Below are 24,960 nucleotides of genomic sequence, written 5' to 3' on the forward strand. Positions count from 1 at the left end.
ACATCTACTTAGATGAGTCAAGAAAGATTTGAAAACCAGCAGCAGCCTAGCCCAGCAAGAAAACTAGTACAGACAGCATCTGAGAGTGAAAAACCAGGGAGACATTTCCCGGAGCTGTCACAGACTGCCTGAGTACAGTGTGGTCTCTATTTGAGAGTTAGATCTTGGAGAGCCAGACACAGAAATGACACAGCCTCCCCAGGGACGATGAGAGGTGAGAGCTTACACAGGATACAAATAACTGTTTTGCAGTCATACTCTTCAGAAAAGACCAAATTCTATGGGCAATAAAAGGGGCTACTCCTTTTAGTGGTGACAGCAGAGTAATGGTTAAAAATAGTAGCTAACATGTATTGAACTATTACTTCGTATGAGATACTATACATGAATTCTCATAACAACTTCATAAGTTAAATACTGTTCTCAATCCCATTGTACAGATAAGCAACCAGTGGCATACTGGAGCTGCCTCTTACTGTTTTGTGAGACCTGATTGTTGATTTTTCATGATTTTTGCTAGCCAGTAGTCATATGTTGTTAGCTTGAAATTGGCCATGGTGGCAATACTTATAACATGGAGATTGGTAAATGCTACGAATTAGGGCCTTTACCCACAGAGAGCCAGTGTGTTCAACATTTTGCAGCACAGCACTGAAATAGGCTCAAAGAGGTTTGGCAATTTGCCAAGGTTACACAGCTAGAAGCAACTGAGAGATCCTAAGCCAGTCTCATTACTCTAAAGCCCACAGTCTTAACACCACGACCTCAATGGGGACCCTTTTATACTAGGGGATGAGATGGCTCGTCTTACTTCATTACCAAAGAAAAACCATCTTGCTTACCAAGGACTCTGGGATTAGGGATGAGGGGCTTTGCAGAGCTTTTCTTGAGGGCCTGGAATTTAATCATTTGGTATCTCCATAACTCAAGATGGATCCAAAGGAAAAAAATGCGTGCTCCTAATGCTCTGGCAACATGATGCTGATATGCACAATTTATTTTTATTTATAAATAAATAAATATGTATATTTTTCTCCATCTCCTCAGTGAATTTCATAAAGGAGAATAGTCAAGCCCTCATTCAAAGGATGGGAATGACGGTTATAAAGCAAGTTGTGGATGAGCTATATGTATGGAATGTTGTGAATTACGAAGAAATAAACATCATCTGCTGCGAGAAGGTTGAGCAGGATGCTGCAAGACGGATCATTCACATGATTTTGAAGAAGGGTTCAGAAGCCTGTAACCTCTTTCTTAAATCTCTTGAAAAGTGGAACTATCCTCTGTTTCAAGACTTGAATGGACAAAGTAAGTATCAATTTCCTTGTATCTGTTCTACAAACAGAATAAACCATGAAGATCCATAATCCCCATGATAGAGCCTCTGCTCTCCTCTCTCTTCATATCATTGGTAGTGAGCTTTGGTCATGCTAAGGAAAAGCTCAGACACTGTCAAAAAAAAACTCCCATTAGATCACTTGATGGTGAAGCCAAATAAGTAACTCCAGGGTCCGGGAATAAATGATTTATTATAGTCTCTTTTCAAAATCAAATTGGACAATGAAGGCACTTAGGAAGTCAAGGCAGTAGTGGTTCTCAACATCCCTTCCTCTGATGAGGACTATCTGCGAGTGCGTGGCCCAGTTGACTACCTGCTCTACGATCCAAGCACTGTGGTAAAGAGAGCCTGACTGTCTAAAGGAGGATGATTCTGCATTTCATGAAATATTAATTTAGTTTTTATTCCTTTAAATTAGTAAATTATTTCATGACAGATTTTAATCAAGGTTAAGGCTTGATCTGGTGAAAGTTACCCCTAACCATCATTCTCAGCCATATCCCCACCATTCTCATGTACTTTCCTTATCCCAAACACAGGCTCTTCCCATTTCCAATCAGCTGCTATAGATTTGGTGGTGGAAAGGAGGAAACAAAAGGCAAAAGAGGAAGAAGGGGTAAAAGGTGACAGGGAAAGGCAGGAGTAAATATTTGGAACCCTTTGTGCCAGCTCAGAACTGGGGAAGGTCAAGTTACCAAAGGAAGATTCTCAGCATTACTCACCCTTCAACCTGCTGAACTCTAGGTTCTGGGGAGACACAGAACTGGGTCCTCTTTAACCTCACCTCTTCTCTAACAGGTCTTCTTCATCAGATATCAGAAGATGACTTAGATGATTTGGCTCAGGATTTGAAAGATTTCTACCATACCCCATCTTTTCTGAACTTCTATCCCTTGGGTGAAGATATAGACATTATTTTTAATTTGAAAAGCACCTTCACAGAACCTGTTCTATGGAGGAAGGACCAACATCATCACCGTGTCGAGCAGTTGACCCTGAGTGGTCTGCTGGACACTCTTCAGAACCCCTGCATCATCGAAGGGGAATCAGGCAAAGGGAAGTCCACTCTGCTACAGCGAATCGCCATGCTCTGGGCCTCTGGAAAGTGCAGGGCTCTGACCAAGTTCAAATTAGTCTTCTTTCTCCGTCTGAGCAGGGCCCAAGGTGGACTCTTTGAAACCCTATGTGATCAGCTCCTGGATATACCTGACACAATCAAGAAGCGGACTTTCATGGCCATGCTGCTGAAGCTACGGCAGAGGGTTCTTTTTCTCCTTGATGGCTACAATGAATTCAAGGCCCAGGAATGCCCAGAAATTGAAGCTCTGATAAAGGAAAACCACCACTTCAAGAATATGGTCATCGTCACGACCACCACAGAGTGTCTGAGGCACATCAGGCAGTTTGGTGCCCTGATTGCCGAGGTGGGGGATATGACGGAGGACAGTGCCCAAACTCTCATCCAGGAAGTGCTGATAAAGGAGCTCGCTGAAGGCTTGTCGCTCCAAATTCAGAAATCCAGGTCCTTGAGGAATCTGATGAAGACCCCTCTCTTTGTGGTCATAACTTGTGCAATCCAAATGGGGGAAAGTGAATTCCACTCTCATACACAAACAAAGCTGTTCAAGACCTTCTATAAACTGCTGATACAGAAAAATAAGCACAAATGTAAAGGGGTGACTGCAAGTGACTTCACTCGCAGCCTGGACCACTGTGGAGACCTAGCTCTGGAGGGTGTGTTCTCCCATAGGTTTGATTTCAAACCGGAGGACATGTCCAGCATGAACGAGGATGTCCTACTGACAGCTGGACTCCTCTGCAAATACACAGCTCAACGGTTCAAGCCACAGTATAAATTCTTTCATAAATCATTCCAAGAGTATGTAGCAGGACGCAGACTCAGCAGTTTATTGACTTCTCAAGAGCCAGAGGAGGTGACCAAGGGGAATGGTCATTTGCAAAAAATGGCTTTCATTTCAGACATTACATCCAAGTATAGCAACCTGCTCCTGTACACGTGTGGATCATCTGCCAAAGCCACCAGGACTGTTCTGAAGCACCTTGCAGCAGTGCATCAACACGGCAGCCTCCATGGGCTTTCCATCACCAAGAGGCCTCTCTGGAGGCAGGAATCTATGCAAAATGTGAAAAACTCCACTGTGCAAGAAACTCTGAAAGCCATAAACATCAATTCCTTTACAGAGTGTGGCATTAATTTATTCCATGAGAGTAGATTCGAATCAGCCCTGAGCAAAGAATTTGAAGACTTCTTTCGTGGTAAAAGCTTATATATCAACTCAGAGAACATTCCTGATTACTTATTTGACTTCTTTGAACACTTGCCTAATTGTGCAAGTGCTCTGGACTTCATTAAACTGGACTTCTATGGGGGAGCTACAGCTTCACGGGGCAAGACCACAGAAGACGCAAGCAGGACCCACGTGGAAGAGTCCTCAGGCACCTACATTCCCAGCAGGGCTGTGTCTTTGTTGTTCAACTGGAAACAGGAATTCAAGACTCTAGAGGTCACACTCCGGGATTTCAGCAAGTTGAATAAGCAAGATATCAAATATCTGGGAAAGATATTCAGCTCTGCTACAAGCCTCAGATTGTACATTAAGAGATGTGCTGGCGTGGCTGGAAGTCTCAGTTCGATCCTCAGCACCTGTAAGAACATTCAATCCCTCATGTTGGAAGCCAATCCCCTCACCAAAGAAGACGAGCAGCACATCACATCTGTGACAAACCTGAAAACCTTGAGTATTCATGACCTACAGACTCAACGGATGCCAGGTATTGTAAACATCAGCAGTTTAAGCTATAATCAAGCCTGGTTGGGTACTGTGGAAATATTAGATATCATATAGTTTTGCTTTAAATTTTCTATTAGTTTCTGCCAGGTGTCAGGACTTGGAAGGGAGGTGGGAGGGCTGGGAAGAGAGGTCCTTGTTGGGGGAAGGCTGTCAGATCCATCCTAGGGAGGATTCCCAGAGCTGAAGCTATATAGTCTGATTGAGTAGCTACAGAATTTGTATGGTAAAGTGTGTTTGTGTGTGTGTATAGCAGGTTAAGCTTGTCGTCAGCAAACCCTCCCCCTTGTTAGCATCTCCGTTTCCACCCAACACCCATTGCTTCCCTGCCAAATGGCAGCCCTCCCCCTTCAAGTCTTGGAGGAAATCCAGCCTGTAAACTAATCACCCACAGGAGCTAGTTGCTACCTGTGTAACTAGATTCTCATCTAGGAAATTGCAGAACATACCCAGCCCCATTTCCACCCCAAGTATCGTTCATTTTGAAAGAAGATGTGGGGAACAGATTTTGTCTAGCACGAAGAAGTTTAAGGCTTCAGACAACAGACATGCTGGGGCGATCTTTCTGGGTTAAGGGGAGTTTTTCCCAAATTCAAAATAACACTAAAGGTGAGTGTCTGCCTTACCTGTGTAGACAGCCGTGTCGCCAGGAGCAGAAGCTACTATGTGGTGTGAAGCTATGGGCTGCAGGAGCCTTGCTCTACTTGACTGTAATCTGGGATTAATTTTCATCCACAAGCGATTCCCCATTCCGCTCTCTCTCACTTGTCACCCTGTAGAGGAAATTTTCTATCATGTTAAGAATCTAGAATCTTTTGCACAGATAATCTTTGCGACCTCCTACTCAATGCACGAATCCCTTCTAGAAGATTCTGGATAGTCACCCATCCTTTATTAGACTACCTTCTACGTCAGGAAGCTCACCATCTCCTCTTGATGTCTATTCCTTTGTGCTGATCTTGCAAACTGGACACCTATGTGCTGAATTTGGCCCACATACTGTTCAGAAGTTTTCTTTTTAATGTTTGCCAATATTTTGTTCTTAATTTTTTGAATCTAATTTATTTTTTGAGTCATATATTCACGTGGTCCAAATTATGAAACAATCCACAGTGAAAAGTCTCCTTCCCTTCCCCATTCCCTAGCCATGACTCTTCTCCCTGAAAGAGTTGCCAGCTTTGAAATTGGAAGATATCGTGTGAAAATACAGGTTTCTCATTTCTCTTGAAAACTGCAGATTTGGCAACTGCGGGTCCACATCCTCACTTGGTAACAATTGGCTAGAGCTTCATGATCTGCTCCTATGACCTTTGGACAAGACACGTGATCTCCAGTTGAGCGCAGAGCCCACCCGTTCTATGCCTTATAATCGCATTATCTCCCTGGTCCTTTTTTTTTTTTTTTTTTTTTTTTTGGTGAGGAGATCAGCCCTGTGCTAACATCCGCCAATCCTCCTCTTTTTTTTTTTTTTTTTTGCTGAGGAAGACGGCCCTGGGCTAACATCTGTGCCCATCTTCCTCCACTTTATATGGGACGCCGCCACAGCATGGCTTGCCAAGCAGTGCGTCGGTGTGCGCCGGGATCCGAACCAGCGAACCCCGGGCCGCCGCAGCGGAGCACGCGCACTTAACCGCTTGCGCCACCGGGCCGGCCCCTCCCTGGTCCTTTCTGACATTTGAGTTTGAAATCAGTGCTTATTCTCTCTTATAGCTAAAATCCAGATCCCTGTCATGTATACCCAAGATTGTTTTCTATTTTTGCCCTCAGAATCCTCCTAGTTCATCCTTTTTTATTGCTGAATAGTATTCCACTGTATGGATGTACCACAGTTTATCTAAACACCATTGAAAGACATGTAGGTTATTTCTAGTTTGGGCAACTATGAGTAGAGCTACTATAAACATTCTTACACAGGTTTTTGTGTGAAAATAAGTTTTCAGTCCACTTGAGTAAATACCTAGGAGTGGGATTGCTGAGCCATATGACAAGTGCTTGTTTAACTTTTTAAGAAACTTCCAAGCTATTTTCCAGTTTGTACCATTTTACATTTCCAATAGTAATATATGAGAATTTTGGTTGCTCTGTATTCTCACTAGTGCTTAGTATTCTTTGTGTTTTTCTATTTTTGTCATTCTGCAATAAGAAAAAAAAAAGACAATACCAAGTGCTGACGAGGATGTAGAGCAACCAGAACTCTGTGTGTAGTGTTATCTCATCATAGTTGGCTGATAAAAGTTGCAAACTTTTCTTTTTTCTTGTTGGCTGGAGGAATATTCACCCTGAGCTAACATCTGTTGCCAATCTTCCTCTTTTTTTTTTTTTTGCTGGAGGAAGCTTCACCCTGAGCTAATATCTGTGCCAATCTTCCTTTACTTTGTATGTGGGTTGCTGCCACAGCATGGCCACCAACTAGTGGTATAGGTCCATGCCTGGGAACCAAACCTGGGCCACTGAAGCAGAGAGCACTAAACTTAACCACTAAGCCATGGGGCCAGCCTGAAAACTTTACATGTATCTGTTTGCTAACTATATATCCTCTTTGGTGAATTGTCTGTTCACATTTTTACTCATTTTTAATTGGGTTATTTGTTTTCTCAATGTTGAGTTTTGAGTGTTCTTTATATATTCTGGATACAAGGCCTTCAGATAAGTTATTTGAAAATATTTTCTCCCAATCTGTAATTAGTCTTTTCATACTCTTAACAGTGTCTTTCATAGAACAAAAGTTTTAAATTTTGTTGCAGTTCATTTTTTCTTTTATAAACCATGCTTTTGGTGTCATGTCTAAGAACTTTTTGCCTAACTTCATGTCATGAAGATTTTTTCCTATTTTTTTCTTTTTAATGTTTTACATTTAGATATATGATCCATTTTGAATTAGCATTTGTATAAGATGTGAACTTTAGATTAAAGTCAATTTTTCTTGCATATGGATATCCAGTTGTTCTATTTATTGAAATGGCTACTCTTTCATTTTCGAATTGCCTTTGTAGCTTTGTCAAAAAATCATTTGGCTAAAATTGTATGAGTGTATTTCTGGACTCTATTTTCCTATTGATCTATCATTTGCCAATACCCTTGCCTATCCCTTGCCAATACCACGTTGTCTTAGTAACTGTAACTTTATGGTAAGTCATAAAATTGATTAGTATTATGTCTTCAACTTTACTCTTCTTTTTCAAATTTTTTTTATGTTCTAGTTTCTTTGTCTTTCCATATAAGTTTTAGATTCACATTGTTTATATTATCAAAAACTTCTGGGATCTTGGTTGGAATTACATTAAATCTATAGACCAATTTAGGGAGAATTGACATTTTTATCACGTTGAATCTTTCAATCCATGAGCATCGTTTCTCTTTCCATTTATTTAGATATTCTTTGATTTCTTTTATCACCATTTTGTAGTTTTTGTGTGTGTGTGTGAGGAAGACCAGCCATGAGCTGACATCCAATGCCAATCTTCCTTTTTTTTGCTGAGAAAGACTGGTCCTGGGCTAATATCCATGCCCATCTTCCTCTACTTTATATGGGACGCCACCACAGCATGGCTTGAAAAGCGTTGCATCTGTGCATGCCTGGGATCCAAACCTGCAAATCCCAGGCCATCGCAGCAGAGAGCACGCACCTAACCGCTGCGCCACCGGGCTGGCCCCACCATTTTGTAGTTTTCATCATGTTGATCCAGTTAATGTTTTATTAGATTTATATGTAACTTTGTAATTCTTTTGGAGCTGTTGTAAATGGTATTTTTTAAAAAAATTGGTTGCCAATTATTTATTGCTACTATATAGAAATGCAATTGATTTTGGTGTGTTGATCTTGTGCTCTGCACCTTTGCTAAACTCCCTTTATGTCACCTCCAAAAAAATAGTCTATTTCTCTCTTCCCAATTTATATTCCTTTTCCTTCATTTTCTTACCTTATTGCACTAATTACGACTTGCAGTACAATGTTGAATAGGAGAGGTGAAAGTGAACATCCTCCCTTGTTCCTGATCTTAGGGAGAAAGCATTCAGACTTGCACCATTAAGTATGATGTTTATAGTTTTTTTGTAGATACGTTTTATCAGGTTGAGGAAGTTTCCTTCTATTCCTAGGCTGCTGAGAATTTTTATCACGAATGGATGTTGGATTGTATCAAATGTTTTTTCTGCATCAATTTATACAGCTATGTAGTTTTTTTTCTTTAGACTTGTAATGTCGTGAATTACATGGATTGATTTCCAAATATCAAAACAAGCCTGCATTCCCTGTATGAAGTACACTTGGTTATAGTATAATATTCTTTTTATATATGGCTGGATTCCTTGATAATATTTTATTGAGGATTTTTGCTTCTATGGGCATGAGTGATATTGGTCTGAAGTTTTCATTTGTTTTATTCTCTTGGTCTAGGTTTCATATTGGTTAATTGTAGCTTCACAAAATGAGTTGGGAAGTGTTCCCACTACTTCTATTTTCTGGAAGTGATTGTGTAGAATTGATGCTATTTCTTCTTTGAATATTTGCTAGAATTTGCAAGTTAAATTATCTGTGTCTGCAGATTTCCTTTTTGGAAAATTTTAAACTACAAATTCAATTTCCTTAATAGTTATACAGGACTATTCAGGTTACTTATTTATGTCATGTTGGGTGAGCTTTAGTAGTTTGTGGCTTTCAAGGAATTGGGCAATTTTTTCTATGTTGTCAAATTTATGTGTGTAGATTTGTTCATATTATTCTTTAACCTTATATCATCCGTAGTTTCTGTAGTGATATCTTCTCTTTCATTTCTGACATTGGTAGTTTGTTTTTCCTCTTTTTTTTCTTCATCAGTCTTGCTAGAAATTTATGAATTTTATCAGTCTTTTCAAAGATACAGCTTTTTTAAAATTGATTTTTCCTATTGCTTATCTGTTTACAATTTTTTTTATTGATTTCTGCCTTTATCTTCATTATTTTCTTCCTTCCTCTTACATTGGGTTTATTTTACTCTTCTTTTTTTTTTTTTTTTTGTGAGGAAGATCAGCCCTAAGCTAACATCCATGCCAATCCTCCTCTTTTTGCTGAGGAAGACCTGCCCTGAGCTAACATCTATTGCCAATCCTCCTCCTTTTTTTTCCTTTTTCCTCCCCAAAGCCCAAGTAGATAGTTGTATGTCACAGTTGCACATCCTTCTAGTTGCTGTGTGTGGGACGCGGCCTCAGTATGGCTGGACAAGCGGTGTGTTGGTGCACGCCCAGGATCCAAACCTAGGCCACCAGTAGCGGAGCACACGCACTTAACCGCTAAGCCACGGGGCCGGCCCCTACTCTTCTTTCTTTAGTTTCTTAAATAGTAAGCTTAGGTTATAGATTTGAGACTTTTCCTCATTTCTAATATAAGCATTCAATGCTATAAACTCCCTCTAAGCACTGTGTTAGCTGCAGATTTTGATATGTTTTATTTTTATTTCTGTATTTTTCAAAATATTGTCTAATTTTACTTGAGACTTCCTATTTGATCTATGCTTATTTAGAAATTTGTTTAATTTCCAAGTGTTTGGAGATTTCCCTGTTATCTTTCTGTTAACATTTTCTAGTCTAATTCCATTATATTTGGAGAACATGCTTTTAGCTAAGGAAGATGCCCATCTCTGACCAAAAAATACATTTTTGTATCAATTTCATGAGCATTTCTTGCCTGTGGTGACAACTAAAATCTTTTGATTGGTAATAGAAATCTAGTAAACGACAACTGAACACAGTTTAATCTCTTTTCTTTTGGCAGGTGGTCTGACTGACAGCTTAGGTAATTTGAAGAACCTTATGAAGCTCATACTGGATAACATTAAGATGAATGAGGAAGATGCTATACATCTAGGTCAGATTTTTGTTTTCTCTAACATTTTTATTAATACAAATATAACAATAAGAACAGTTAACTTAAGACTCTTTGACACTGGCTGTATCTATGCAAGGCAAAGATGTCTTTATGCACTTGTGACTATGCTGGTTTTCCTAGACATTTTTCTCCACTCCCATTCCAATCCTTCAGCACCATTTTATGTCAATTGTACACCACTAGATTGTAATCCTTTTGCAGACAGAAGCCATGATACTTTTTTTATCTCCCTGGCTGATTGACTATGTTTGTATTTAAAGCATAGAAACAATGAAAAACTTGATAACGTGGTTTCGTAATTAAATACAACTTCACAAATGGAACGGAACACAAGAATGAATGTGGATCTAGAAAATTACAGGAACACAAGCACAACACATGGCTTATCACAGGGAGCCAGGTCCTCCAGGACAAGCTTCCTGTCGAAGCTATCTCCCCACCTCCCAATGTCCCTGCTTTTTTTTTTTTTTTTTTTGGCTTTTGTTTTCCCCTGTTTGAGCTCTCAGTTAAATGCTCCTCAGCTTTATTCTTTCCCTTCTGCTTCCTGCCTAAAGACAATGCTATCCTATAATTAAAACATGGCTGACCTTTTTTTTATTATATAGCTTACATGAGAATAATCAAATTAATTGAGTGTGCAATAAACAGTTATCGAATGCCTATGAGTTACACAGACTATCAGAGCTGGAAGGAGCCTGAGAGCATCTAATTTAACTCTCTCATTTTACTGCTGCTGGAACCTAGAACAGTTTGTTGACTTGCCCAAAGTCTCACCAATTGGTAGAAAGGGTTCAAAAATACCTATCTGAGACAGTCTGGTTCTACTATTAAGGAATCAAAGTCTGGGCTTGAATAAACCAGTGTAAATTTACTATTTATTAAAGAGTTACTGTGCAATAGGTTAGACACTATTCTAGGCACTTTTACATACTTCCTCTCATTGAATCCTCATAATAGTCCTAGTACATAGGTATAACTATCCCTAAAGCCATAATTAAAAGGTTGAATAACTTGCCCAAGTTTACACAGTTATTAAGTACGGGATCCAGGAATCAGAAAGACTGAAGCTCGTGTTCACAACCTTTAAGCTACGGGTACTCCCATAACAACAATTAATATTTGCTTACTATGTGCCAGGCACCATAATAAATACTTTACATACACTGCAACCTTCCCAAAGCTCTGCAAGGTAGGTATTATTAAAACAGTATATTCCCTTTCTATAGGTTAAAGTACCATAAAGATAAGGAAATATTTAAACAATACAAAAGTATGCCTAATCAATCCTAAACTCCACATCAGCATTAGACCTAACAATGAGGGATGTTTTAGAATGTTTTCAATTGTACTATTGATATAAGATAGATCTTTCTCTTGGTTAAACACGCTGCATGGGATGCGGTCTTCATTGTAAAGCATCAGGCAGGCCCCACATCCTGCAGTCACAAGCAGGGCTTCTTCAAGGCTGGAAACAGTTATACTAGAAGCACACCCAGGAACTGAAGTCCCCAGGCTGCCCCTCTAAATTCAGCCTACACCCCTCCTAAGATTTTTGAGGGGATAAAAGGGAGAGTGCTCATTCAGAAAACTTCATTCTATGAGAAAAGTTATGGTAAAGGTACACGCCGATACTCATTAAAATACTACACATTTACTATAGTTTTTCTCATGCTATTAAGAGAATGACCTCCACATAAGTGACCTTTGTGTGGTCCAGGAGACTGGAAAGTGATAGTAGAAAGAAAAACAACTCTCTTTGGCTTTTTTTTAACTCAAGGTCTCTACAGAGAGAGCATGGCAAGCTCTCTGTGCAATTGTTCTTTGCCGTCTTTTCAGTCCATTAATCCACGGTTAAATCAAATTAACTTGGTGTCCTAATGCATTTCCTTCCCATCTTTTTGTAGCTGAAGGTCTGACAAACCTGAGGAAGATGTGTTTACTTCGTTTGACCCACTTGTCTGCCATTGGGGAGGGAATGGATTACATAGTCAAGTCTCTGTCAGCCGAACCCTGTGACCTTAAGGAAATCCAATTAGTCTCCTGCTGCCTGTCAGCAAATGCTGTGAAAACCCTAGGTAACTGTTGCCTGCATTAACTGAATGAGAACAGTGTAAGAGAACACGTGATACTTTTATACTAATGCATGCCAAGTCTCTCAAATGGAAATTTAATTTTTAGAGAAATTGGAAAAGGTAATAAAGACTTCTAGGTAATATCTCACCTGTTTTTAATGATTTTCTCCATAATTGGAATGAAAATTTATTATAGATAGATAAGAGGAGAGAATTTTAGAATAATTGAAGATGTTATAATTTTAAGAGAAGGTGAAGAGGAAGAAAATAAGAAATAGGTGATCAACAATGTAGTCTATATGGAAGTCGAAATATAATGATGTACATCTGAAATTTATATAATGTTATAAACCAATGTTACTTTAATAAAAAAAAGAAAAGAAATAGGTGACACTTGACACCTGACACTTGTCCTGTTAGATAATAACTGCCTAATAAATATTTGGATGAATGGATAAATAAATGATTGAGAAGCAGAGAGAAGGATTTCCTTAAATGTTCTCAGGCCTTCCAATTCTTACCCATTGCCGTGTTAAGATGGAGTTAATGTGCATTAATATAAGAGTTGAGTCCTTTGAGTTTCCAAAGGGTGTGCATGCCAAGTATGGAGAAACTTTTGCATATTTCTGAATGAACTGGATATGTTCAATTCAGATGTTTTTTAAATTTAGATTTTGGGAAAAAAGATGGTCTAGCCCTTTCAAAAACAAAATATAAAACTGCTGGGAGTCTGTAAAGATTACTAAGGAAACCATTTGTACGCTAAGGTAACCAAAAGCTAGAGAAATCCATGATTAGAAAAGGCTAGACAGGGCCGGCCCCGTGGCTTAGCGGTTAAGTGCTCACGCTCTGCTGCTGGCGGCCCGGGTTCGGATCCCGGGCGCGCACCAACACGCTGCTTCTCTGGCCATGCTGATGCCGCGTCCCAGATACAGCAACTAGAAGGATGCCCAGCTATGACATACAGCTATCCACTAGGGCTTTGGGGGGAAAATAAATAAATAAATAAAATGTTTAAAAAAAAAAGAAAAGGCTAGACAAACACTAGGAGAATGAGAATGATGAACACACTCCTTCACTTCTCTATTTGCCATTGGGAAGAGACAGATTTAGAACTAACCTTCACTTCTCTATTTGCCATTGGGAAGAGACAGATTTAGAACTAACAATAGTAACCATACCTTTTTTAAGAGGAGTTCCACAGGTTTTTTTTATTTTAAAGCACCAAACCCCAGAAGATATTTTACTCTAAGAAAAGTGTTCATATGATTGATTAAAAATAATAATAACTAATATTATAGTGAGTATATATTCATGAAAAACTTGACTAATTTTTTTAAAGGAGATTTTTCTCATCAGTCTTTTTTTTTTTTTTTTAAGATTTTATTTATTTATTTATTTATTTTCCCCCCAAAGCCCCAGTGGATAGTTGTATGTCATAGCTGCACATCCTTCCAGTTGCTGTATGTGGGATACGGCCTCAGCATGGCCGGAGAAGCAGTGCGTTGGGGCGCGCCCGGGATCCGAACCCAGGCCGCCAGCAGCGGAGCGCGAGCACCTAACTGCTAAGCCACGGGGCCAGCCCATCTAATCAGTCTTGATAGGAAAAACTTCAACTAGATTAAGCAACCATGATAAATATCTGAAGTGAAGAAAAGAACTTAGTTCTTAGCTAGAGTGATAGCATTTTATAATTAATGTTTGCACATAAAATAGTTTTCCATATTTTATACCTCAACATATTTTTGTCTTTGTCATTAAAATACATCTCTTGTAGCTAGCATAAAGTTGGGTATTACTTTTTTTTTTTTTTGTGAGGAAGATCAGCCCTGAGCTAACATCCATGCTAATCCTCCTCTTTTTGCTGAGGAAGACTGGCTCTGAGCTAATATCTATTGCCAATCCTCCTCTTTTTTTTCGCCAAAGCCCCAGGAGATAGTTGAATGTCATAGTTGCACATCCTTCTAGTTGTTGTATGTGGGATGCGGCCTCAGCGTGGCCGGAGAAGCAGTGCCTCAGTGCGCGCCCGGGATCCGAACCCGGGCCGCCAGTAGCGGAGCGCATGCACTTAACCACTAAGCCACGGGGCTGGCCCCGGGTATTACTTTAAAAAAAAAAAAAATTCCAGTTTTTGGGGCCGGCCTGGTGGCGTAGTGGTTGTTCGCACACTCTGCTTTGGCGCCCTGGGGTTCACAGGTTTGGATCCTGGGCGCGGATCTACACACTGCTTATTAAGCCATGCTGTGGCAGGAGTCTCACACATAAAGTAGAGGAAGATGGACACAGATGTTAGCCCAGGGCCAATCTTCCTCAGCAAAAAGAGGAGGATTGGCAACAGATGTTAGTTCTGGGTTAATCTTCCTCACCAAAAAAAAAAAAAAATTCCAGTTTTATGATCCCTGCCTTTTAATTGGAGTATTTAGTCCATTTACATTTAATGTAATTATTGATATGGCTAGATTTCCATCTGCTTTTTACTATTTGTTTTCTATTTTTCTCATCTCTCTTTTGTTTTACTTTCTAAGTTTTTATTATTAACATCACAACTATGACATTAACAAAATCGACTAAACTGAGGTACACAAAGAACAGCTCAGCTCATCTGTTTTTTGTTCCTTTGTTTCTCCTGCATGATAAGGGCATTTTAGAATTGGCAGCAACCTCACAGTTTATCTAATTCAAATTCCTCATTCTAAAGATTAAAACACTGAGGCTTAGAAAAATGGAGTGACTTTCCTATAGTGACATAACAACTATATTCCATGCTGCTTTAGGCTTTATGTGAATTGAAGTTTATGACCAGGAAATATCTGTCCATTTGGTCATAGTCATGGGAGTTGGGGGTTAAACCTATCCAAATACCTTTGAGAATAATTAAATTACTCAAACCAAATAATAGTTTGTATACTATCAACAAAGAAGATAAGCATTGACTCAGAATTCTTCTAAGGATATTTTTAAATGCATATATAGTTCCCTGAAAGTCTTTTTTACTTTGGATTAAAATTTTTTTCCAGCTCAGAATCTTCACAATTTGGCCAAACTGAGGATTCTTGATTTATCTGAAAATCACCTGGAAAAGGATGGAAATGAAGCTCTACATGAACTGAGTAAGAATGACAATCTAAAGCAGATACTCGGATATATGTACTGGATAGTCAGAAAAGCATAGCCTGAGCCCTGAGGTTTCTTTTACCCATGGTTGCCTTGCTAGATGTACCTTAAGGAAGTCATTTAGCCCTTTCTTAAACTGCCCTTAAGGAACACAGACCTATGACTTTTGAACCACAAGTTTTCATACGCTCATTGCATCTGAGGCTCCCATCTGCTTGCCTCCTTCTAGGGAGCTAGTGTCTGAGAGTAAGTGATGTTAAGACAAATTTGCTTAAGGAGTTAGTGATAATATTTTTAAGGTGTGATAGTGATATTGTGATTATACTAAAACGAAAAAAAAAAGAACTGATACTTGCTGTCTGAGATTTGCTTCAAAATAATATAGAAGGGAAGGAATTCAGTGAGGATGAAGCAAGATTGTCCATGATTTGATGTTTGTTGAAAGTTGGCTTATTAGTACATACAGTTTCATGATACTATTCTGCATAATATTTGCATATTCTTGAACACTTTCCATAAAAATATTAACCAAAAAGCAAGTCGATTCTCATTGCACATTGAGTAAGCTGCAGAGATAAAGACCATTCCTTCTCCAACAATTTTGAGATGGATCCAATTCCTGAACTGCTCTCTGGTTCTTCAAGTTGACAGGCTGCATGTCCTGGAACAGCTAACTGTGCTGATGCTGCCCTGGTGGAGTGATGTACGAGTCAGCCTGGCCAGGCTGTTGGAGCAGCTGGAGAGGGCCCCACAACTCATCAAGCTTGGCCTGAAAAACTGGAGACTCTCAGATGCAGAGATTAGAATTCTAGGTAGGTACACACACCCAGGGAGCCCAGGGAAAAGAAGTTGGCCCTAAAAAAGTTCTTAAGGTGGCTTTATTTATTTATTTAGTGCCTTCATTTATTTATTCATTTCGCCTCCTCTTTTTTTATACAAATATATTTAAAGAGAGTTCACACATGTTAAGGAGTAAAATGATTTCTTTTCTTTTTTTTTTTTTGTGAGGAAGATCAGCCCTGAGCTAACATCCATGCCAATCCTCCTCTTTTTGCTGAGGAAGACCGGCCCTGAGCTAACATCTATTGCCAATCCTCCTCCTTTGTTTTTTTTTTCCCCCTTTTTCTCCCCAAAGCCCCAGTAGATAGTTGTATGTCATAGTTGCACACCCTTCTAGTTGCTGTATGTGGGACACCGCCTCAGCAAGGCTGGACAAGGGGTGCGTTGGTGCGCGCCCGGGATCCGAACCCGGGCCACCACTAGCAGAGCATGCACACTTAACTGCTAAGCCATGGGGCCGGCCCCTAAAATGATTTAAAACACTGGCCTGCCTTCAGGTTTTTAAGCATTTTACCTACAGTATTAAAGGAAAAACATTCACATTATCTGACGAGGTGTATTATGTTAGGAATTGCTCTTTGTAGCCTCAACCGTCTGAAATTCAGCAATGCCCCTCCAATCTTGGGAAATATTTTTAAGCCACCTGTTGGGTATTCAAAACATGTAAAGATAAGTGCAACTTTATCTAAATGAGGTCACAGAATATCTTTAAGTAGCTGTGATAAAATCTAGGAACAAACAGAGATACAGTCATGTGTCACTTAACGACGAGGATATGTTCTAAGAAACGCGTCATGCGATTTCCTCCTTGTGTGAATATCATAGAGTGTACTTACACCAACCTAGATGGTATAGCCTACTACACACCTAGGCTATATATGGCAGTAATGATATGGGACCACCGTTGTATACGCAGTCCATCATTAACTGAAACGTTGTTATGTGGCGCATGACTGTATATAAATGACTAAAGACACCACCAGCCTCAGGCAGTTGATGAAAGGGCCTCATGCTATCTGTCTTAGTTATCGATTCCTGTGTAACAGATTACCCCAAAATTTAGTGGCTTAAAACAACTATAAACGTTATCTCATTTTCTGTGGTCAGGAATTTGGGAGCACATTAGCTAGGTAGTTCTGGCTTAGGCTCTGTCATGAGGTTGCAGTCCGGATGTCGACCAGGGCTGCTGAAGGATCTGCTTCCAAGGCAGCTCCTCACTTGGTTGGCAGGTTAATGCTGGCTGTTGGCTGGAGGCCTCAGTTTCTCATCCCTAGACCTCTCCATAGGCTGTTTAAGTGTCCTCACAACGTGGCAGCTCACTTCCCCTAGAGCAAGAGATCCAAGAGAGAACCAGTTGGAAGCTGCAATGTCTTTTACAACCTAGCCTTGGAAGATCATTCCTGGTCATTTCTGCTGTATCCTATTGGTTACCCAGGTCTGCCCTATCCAGTACGGGAAGGGACAATATAAAGGAGTGAATACTAGGAAGTGCAGATTATTAGAGCCATCTTGAAGGCTGACTACCATACTATCTAAGGCAAAGGATTAACGGAAATAGCCTTGACTGCCTTCACTTCCCTCACAAATTGTCTAGAATATATTTGTAGTATACATATCACAAAACTTACCATTTTAATCATTTTAAGTATACAGTTCTGTGGTATTAAGTAAATTCATGTTCTGGGGCCGGCTCCGTGGCTTAGCAGTTAAGTACGCGCGCTCCGCTGCTGGCGGCCCGGGTTCGGATCCCGGGCACGCACAGACGCACCGCTTCTCCAGCCATGCTGAGGCCGCGTCCCACATACAGCAACTAGAAGGATGTGCAGCTATGACATACAACTGTCCACTGGGGCTTTGGGGGGAAAATAAATAAATAAAATCTTTAAAAAAAAAAAAGTAAATTCATGTTCTTGTGCAACCACCATCACCATCTCTCTCCAGGACTTTTTCATTTTTCTCAACTGAAATTTTGTACCCATTAAACATTAACTCCCCACCTGCTCCTCTTTTTAAAACCTTCCTTCTTAGAGACGCCTGTGTGTCTAAGGCCTTTGGCTGCCCTAATGGTTTTGTCTTCCCTAATGGTGCTTCAAGTTCTGGATCTTTCCTCCCCTTAATTCCTAACTCCATTTCCGTCTCCTCTACCCACTCCCTTAACACATCAGATCATATCATCCTGGGTGTTATTCTTTCAGGCCCCTCCTCTGTTCTGGGTGATATTGGAGGCAGGTGGCTTCTGTGACAGACTAATTAGTTAGCTAATAAATAATCTCTCTCAGGTAACCTCATACCTTAAGTGAGTTGGAAAGGATGTGTCTTTTCAAGGAGGCTGTTGGGAGTGTGTAGAATTAGAATTGCATGTGGGGGAGGCATATTTAGGTAGAGACCTTTTAGCATCTTGCAAAGCTTTAAGTAAGTAGCCACATAATTTGCCCACTTCTGAGGCTGGCCATTTAGCCCAGAGAAGAAGATGGTGTGTTTAATGAAATAAGAACTGAGCTAGGTAGTAATTTGCCATTTGACTTTAATTGCCTAGTGCCTTATAGCCTCTGTACGTAAATGATAAAAATAAGCATAATAGAAGGCAACCGACTCTTGGAAATTTAGCTATAATGATGTACCCTAAGATGCAAGTAAAAAAAAAAAAAGACAAAATGAACAAATCAATAGTAGTAACTAATTTATTCTCAAAGTCTTTTTTAAAAGAATTTGTGGGGGCCGGCCCCGTGGCTTAGCGGTTAAGTGCGCACGCTCCGCTACTGGCGGCCGGAGTTCAGATCCTGGGCGCCCACCGACACACCGCTTCTCTGGCCATGCTGAGGCTGCGTCCCACATACAGCAACTAAGAAGGATGTGCAACTATGACATACAACTATCTTTGGGAAAAAAAAAAGGAGGAGGATTGGCAATAGATGTTAGCTCAGAGCCGGTCTTCCTCAGCAAAAAGAGGAGGATTAGCATGGATGTTAGCTCAGGGCTGATCTTCCTCAAAAAAAAAAAAGAATTTGTGAAATTATCACTATATCCCTAATAAAAGGTAACCATTATTATCCTTGTTTTATAAAGCAGCAGAGACATAAGGAGGTTGTCACACTAAAGCTGGGAAAAGGGTTGGAGTCAGAAGAGGAAGAGTTGATGAAAAAGGGGAGAGTGTAGGTGCTTTCACTGCTCCCCTCCGGCCACTTCCTCACCTCCCAGAGGCATAGAAGGCAGTCTGTTTGGGCTTGAGGCGAAAGCTGAAGAGTGAGAGCCAAGTGTTCTCTGCCCTTGCTCTCTAGCCAGGTGTAGCGATTGCTTTCTGTCGGGCCCCTCTAGAGGCTCCAGCTTTATGATATGGTTAGCTGCATTGGTGTGGAGTCAGACAGACATGCCCACCCCTTCCACTTGCTAGATGTATGACCTGCAGCAACTTAGTTCAAGTCTCTGAGCCTCAGTTTGCTCATCTGTCAAATGAGGATAACTATCATACCTCCATATTAGTGGTTATTGTGCTAATCAGTAATTGAGCTAATGCATATAATGTAAGAAGTTCAACACTGACCTGTTGTATATGCTCAATAAATGATACTGTCATCATTATTCTCTGTAGGCTTCAAGGGGAGCCAGAAACTAGGGTTATCTTCCTTTTAAAAAAAAACTCCCTTAGCCTGCAAAATAAAGTACGACTTGCTCACTTGTGATGATAAGACCCTTTACAATGGGGCCTCAGTTCATCTTCCCCTCCACCTTCATCTTCTGCCACACTTACCCACCTACGTGAGATGCCATCCTCATGGACCTCTTGCTGTTCTCCGAAAATGCCTTCGTATGTGTACTCCTTCTAGAATGTCTTTCACCTTCTCCTACAGTTGATTTAAGACCTAACTTGAATATCTCCTCCGTGGTGAAATATTCTCCCTATGCTCCCTCTTCTGCACCCCCACGTGGAAACTAGATGTTTGCTTTAAGCCTCTTGTCCAGAGTCTTTCAAACTGTTTTTGACTATGCCCCATAGTTAAAAACACATTTTATCTCATGACCTAATACACACATACATACACATTTAAAAAGTTTCACAAAAAGTAGTGATCTTTTGCTATGTGTGATATACTCTTATTTTCTATTCTTTCTATCCTATTGCACTTAAAACATGCTGATTGAAACCCATTAAATTTATTTTGTGTTCCTCTAAAGGAGGGGAGACCCTGAAACTTAGGAAAAAACACTGCCCTAATCCATATGCTGCCCAGGATGTCAACCTAGATCCAGGGCTTCTGTTTCCATGGTCACTTCTGGCTCTGAATTTCTGCTCCCATGTGTCTCTCGATCTGTCATCTTGCCTCCTGCAGTGGTTCCTTTGCCTATTCTCCAAGTGACTCAGATGGGGAGAAGAGTCACTTGTCTTTAATTCTTATGAGAAGGCCCCAGTATAATTATAGATGTAGCAGATTTACTGAGTGCTTACGAGTAATTGTGAGGGTGGGATTACATGATGGTTCTAAATAGCAGATTAATTAAATTTAATATTGGCACTTTCCATTCTCAAAGATATGCTCAACCATTTCTGCCAATTCAGGAACCAGTTGCCTGTCAATTGCCTTGTCCTCTTCCCATTTCCCCAGCAATTCCAAAAAAATTCCTTCCATTTTATTATGAATAGTAATTAAATAATATCTAGTCCTCTAAACCCAAACTCAGCTCTGGACCTTCCTTTATATATCCAAAGAATCATTAACGTGCTCTATAAACGGTGGGCTTCAGTTCCAGGTCTCACCTATTCCCCATCCACCACTGGGCTCTACAAACAGCAGGGAGAAAAATAGATTTATTTCCTTCATTATGTGAATCACGTTAGAAGGCAGGAGCCAGACTTAGGGTTCATTATGTCTTTGTACTTTTTAATTGAAGTATAACATACTGACAGAAAAGTACACAAATCCCAAGTAGATAGTACAATGAATTTTCATAAGGCGAACATACCCATGTAACTAGGACCCAGATCAAGAAACAGAAGATTAGCAGCTTTGTAGCTCCCTTCTCTCCAAGGGTAACTGCTATCCTGACTTCTAACACCATAGATTAGTCTTGGCTGTTTTTGAATTTTACATAAATGGAATCATACAGTATGTATTCTTTTGTGTCTTCTTTTGCTCAGCATTATATGTGTGAGATTCATCCATATTATTGGGTGTAGTTGTGCTTGATTTATTCTCATTGTAAAATCTTCTATCGTGTGACGATACCTCAACTGATTTTCCCATTCTACTATTGATAGGCATTTGAGTAATTCTCAGTTTTGAGCACTATTTTTTTTTTTTTTTGGTGAGGAAGTTTTGCGCTGCGCTAACATTAATTGCCAATCTTCCTCTGGTTTTTTTTTTTTTTTTTTGGTTGAGGAAAATTAGCCCTGAGCTAACATCTGTGCCAGTCTTCCTGTATTTTGTATGTGGGCTGCCTCCACAGCATGGCTGATGAGTGGAGTAGGTCCGCACCCGGGATCCACACCAGGGATCCGAACCTGGGCCGCCGGAGCAGAGTGTATGGAAATTTAACCACTCGGCCACGGGGCTCGCCCATAGTTTTGAATGCTATTAATAGTGCTGCTATGAACATCTTTGTACATATCTTTTGGTGAACAAAGAGACACATTTTTGCTGGGTATATACCTAGGAGTGGATTTGGATTGTAGCTAAAGATAATAGGTAAGCATATGTTCAGCTTTAGTAGATATGCCAGTTTTCCAATGTTCTTGTATCCAATTGCAGTTTTAAAAAACAGTGGTTTTCTTTATTACACACAGACAGTGCTTTATTTTTATTAGAGCACTTACTACTTGAATTTAGAGAATGTGTTCATATGTCTATCTGCCCTACCAAACTGTGAGTCCTTTGAGGACAGGGCCCATGCCATTGGACTTGGTATTCAGTGTATATCCCACAGTGGATGCTCAACAAATATTTGTTGTATGAATGAACAAATGAACTTACAGGAGTTCCACAATGTGCCCTGAGGTAAAAGCTAGCTTGTATTCTTAGAACCTCAAGCTTTGTTATAGTAAGTTCTGTTTTCTTATATATAAAATCATCCATGGGCTGGCCCCATGGCTTAGCGGTTAAGTGCGTGCGCTCCGCTGCTAGCGGCCCAGAGTTCGGATCCCGGGCGCGCACCAACGCACCGCTTCTCCGGCCATGCTGAGGCCGCGTCCCACATACAGCAACTAGAAGGATGTGCAACTATGACATACAACTATCTCCTGGGGCTTTGGGGGAAAAAATAAATAAATAAAAATTATAAAAAAAAATCATCCAAAAATTCTAAAATACACTTGTATGATTTCACAAGCTCTTTACAATATCCCAACCAACCAAATGTTCAAACTGAAATCCTCTAGCTTAAGTTTCCTGGCTGTGGTCCACAATACCTCTCCTGGATCAGACCTGGCTTTGGGATTCTCATCCCCGTTTAGTGATGGTATACGTGATGGAGGAGATGCAGTATGCCTTGAGATGAGATAATAAAATGCAGATTGGTAATAAGAAATGAGGAGTCTAATGAAATAAAGGCTACAGAGGAAGAAGTAGGGAAGAAATGTGTCATGAGATGGGCAGTGCATAATGAGATACAGGGTGGGTGAGATGCACTGGAGACATTGGGGGTATTTTGAGAACAGTATGTTTTTACCAAAGGTTTTAGACACTTTCCTGGCCCTAACTGAAACCTGGCTCTCCCCTACAGCTCTCTTAAATAGTCACCTTTTATTCTCCTAATTTTTATGCCTCTCAGAGTCAAAAAGCAAGGTCAGGTTCCCCTTGATTCTCACTGCCCTTCCAGGACACTCCTTCTCCAACCTCATTAAGCATTCCTACTAGCGCGAAGGTTAGGCCACTTGATTGGACTACATTCTGTGCCTTTTTGTTGCTGTGAACTATGAATTTCTTGTCACTTTTTCTTCTTCACTGAAGACTTTGGCAACTATCTTACAGAATTCCTTACCCTCTAACTCTGGTCATCAACCTAGAAGACTTCACTTATGTGAAACTACTGAACCAAAACACTGGACCTTCCTCTTCAGTGACCTTCCCTTCCACTCTCCTTCAGCCATCCACTCTGTGAGCATGGACTTATCAGATTATGATAATTCACTTAAAATTGTTCTACCTCCAAGATATTAAATTCAGATAATTCATTCTCAAGCTACAACCTTCTACATTTCCATCTCAGTTACTCAATGATTCCTTATCAGCAGTTCGTTTTACTTCATTGGGACTTCCAGTCCATTGAGCCCACTAGTATCTACTTATTCAATAGCCCCCATTTATCTTGACTTCCCTTCCTACCTAGTTTAGATCCCATCCTCCACACTTGCAAACATTCTTGTCACAATAGCTGAAACTCTCATGGCCCACAGTCTCACCAGTCAATTTAGGCAATGACATTTAGTGATGGATATTTGTGATAGATGCAATAGTAAAATGAAGAAAGTGTAATGAGAAATGGAGTGTCTAATTAAAGAAAGACTACCTAATGAGATGCAGGGAGAAAATGAGACGTGGATGTGAGCTATGAAATTAGATACAGTGGTTGGGATGTACTTTCCTGGCAAAACTCCAAGCCTGGATTGTCCTTAACTTCCCACTTTTTCTGTACCTACACTCAGGCTACTGGAGAAAGTCACACAATTTGGCAGGTAAGTACCCTACAAGTTTATAGTGACAAATTCCAACAAAAATATTTAGAACCGAATGGTAAGAAAACATTATATATCAACGCTTGTGGCAAGCGGCAAAAGCGGGACTTGAATAAAATTCTCATACCCTTAAATACTTATACCAGAAAAGAAGAAAGGCTGAAAATGAATGAGTTTCTAATTTAAGAAGCCAGAAAAACAACAGAGTAAACCCCACGCTAATGAACATGAGTACAAATAAATGAAATAGAAAACAAAATATAATAAAAAGGATTAATAATGCTTAAAGTTGGTTCTTTTAAAAGAGTAACAAAACAGATAAAAGTCAAGCAAGACTGATCAAGAAAAAATAGAGTGACATAAATAATTTCATTAATCAAAATGGAGACATAAACATACGAATGTTTGTGGTAGCTTTATTCATTATTGTCAAAAGCTGGAAGCAACCGAAATGTCCTTCAATAGGTGAATGGATAAACAAACTTTGGTAGAGCCATATAATAGTATATTATTCACTGGCAAAAAGAAATGAGCTATCAAGCCATGAAAAGACATATAGGAAACTTAAATACATATTGCTAAGTGAAAAAAGCAAATCTGAAAAGGCTACATAATTTATGATTCCAATTATATAACATTCTGGAAAGGGCAAAACTATCGAGACATTAAAAAACTCAGTGGTTGGGGCCGGCCCCAGGGCGTAGCAGTTAAGAGCACGCGCTCCGCTTTGGGGGCCCCGGGGTTTGGATCCCGGGTGCGCACCGATGCACCGCTTGTCAAGCCATGCTGTGGCGGCGTCCCATATAAAGTGGAGGAAGATGGGCACGGATGTTAGCCCAGGGCCAGTCTTCCTCAGCAAAAAGAGGAAGATTGGCAAATGTTAGCTCAGGGCTGATCTGCCTCACAAAAAAACAAAAAACAAAACCTCAGTGGTTGTCAGGGGCTCAGAGGGAGAGGAGGGAGGGGATTTTTTAGAGCAGTGGAACTATTCTGTATGATACTGTAATTGTGCATACATGACACTATGCATTTGTTGAAACCCACAGAATTTTACAGCACAAAGAGTGAACCTTAACATATGCAAACTAAAAAATCATTTAGGAGGTCTAGGAAACCTGAGGATGGAATGCAGAAGGCAAAACAATCTAACTGTATTACAAACAATAAAATAACCTCACTGAAGAGGATGAAGGGAAAAGTGTTGACCTAAATAACTTTGGAAATGAGTGGTCTATAAAACTAAAGGCAGAATAAAC

At 40.1% G+C, this 24,960-nt stretch overlaps 1 protein-coding gene across 2 annotated transcripts in view; it reads left to right on the forward strand.

Annotated features, from left to right (window-relative positions):
• The window catches only part of NLRC4 (NLR family CARD domain containing 4), a 46,381-nt gene that overhangs the window by 12,349 nt on the left and 9,072 nt on the right, over positions 1–24,960 (forward strand). For both annotated transcript variants that reach the window (XM_058551485.1, XM_058551484.1), the window contains 6 exons: positions 1,048–1,308; positions 2,138–4,132; positions 9,899–9,991; positions 11,917–12,087; positions 15,102–15,194; positions 15,843–16,010. In XM_058551485.1, the coding sequence (XP_058407468.1) occupies positions 1,048–1,308; positions 2,138–4,132; positions 9,899–9,991; positions 11,917–12,087; positions 15,102–15,194; positions 15,843–16,010 (2,781 nt within the window). The remainder of the gene's footprint in view (positions 1–1,047; positions 1,309–2,137; positions 4,133–9,898; positions 9,992–11,916; positions 12,088–15,101; positions 15,195–15,842; positions 16,011–24,960) is intronic.

This window comes from Diceros bicornis, chromosome 12 (assembly GCF_020826845.1).
Source record: "Diceros bicornis minor isolate mBicDic1 chromosome 12, mDicBic1.mat.cur, whole genome shotgun sequence".
Lineage (NCBI taxonomy): Eukaryota > Metazoa > Chordata > Mammalia > Perissodactyla > Rhinocerotidae > Diceros > Diceros bicornis.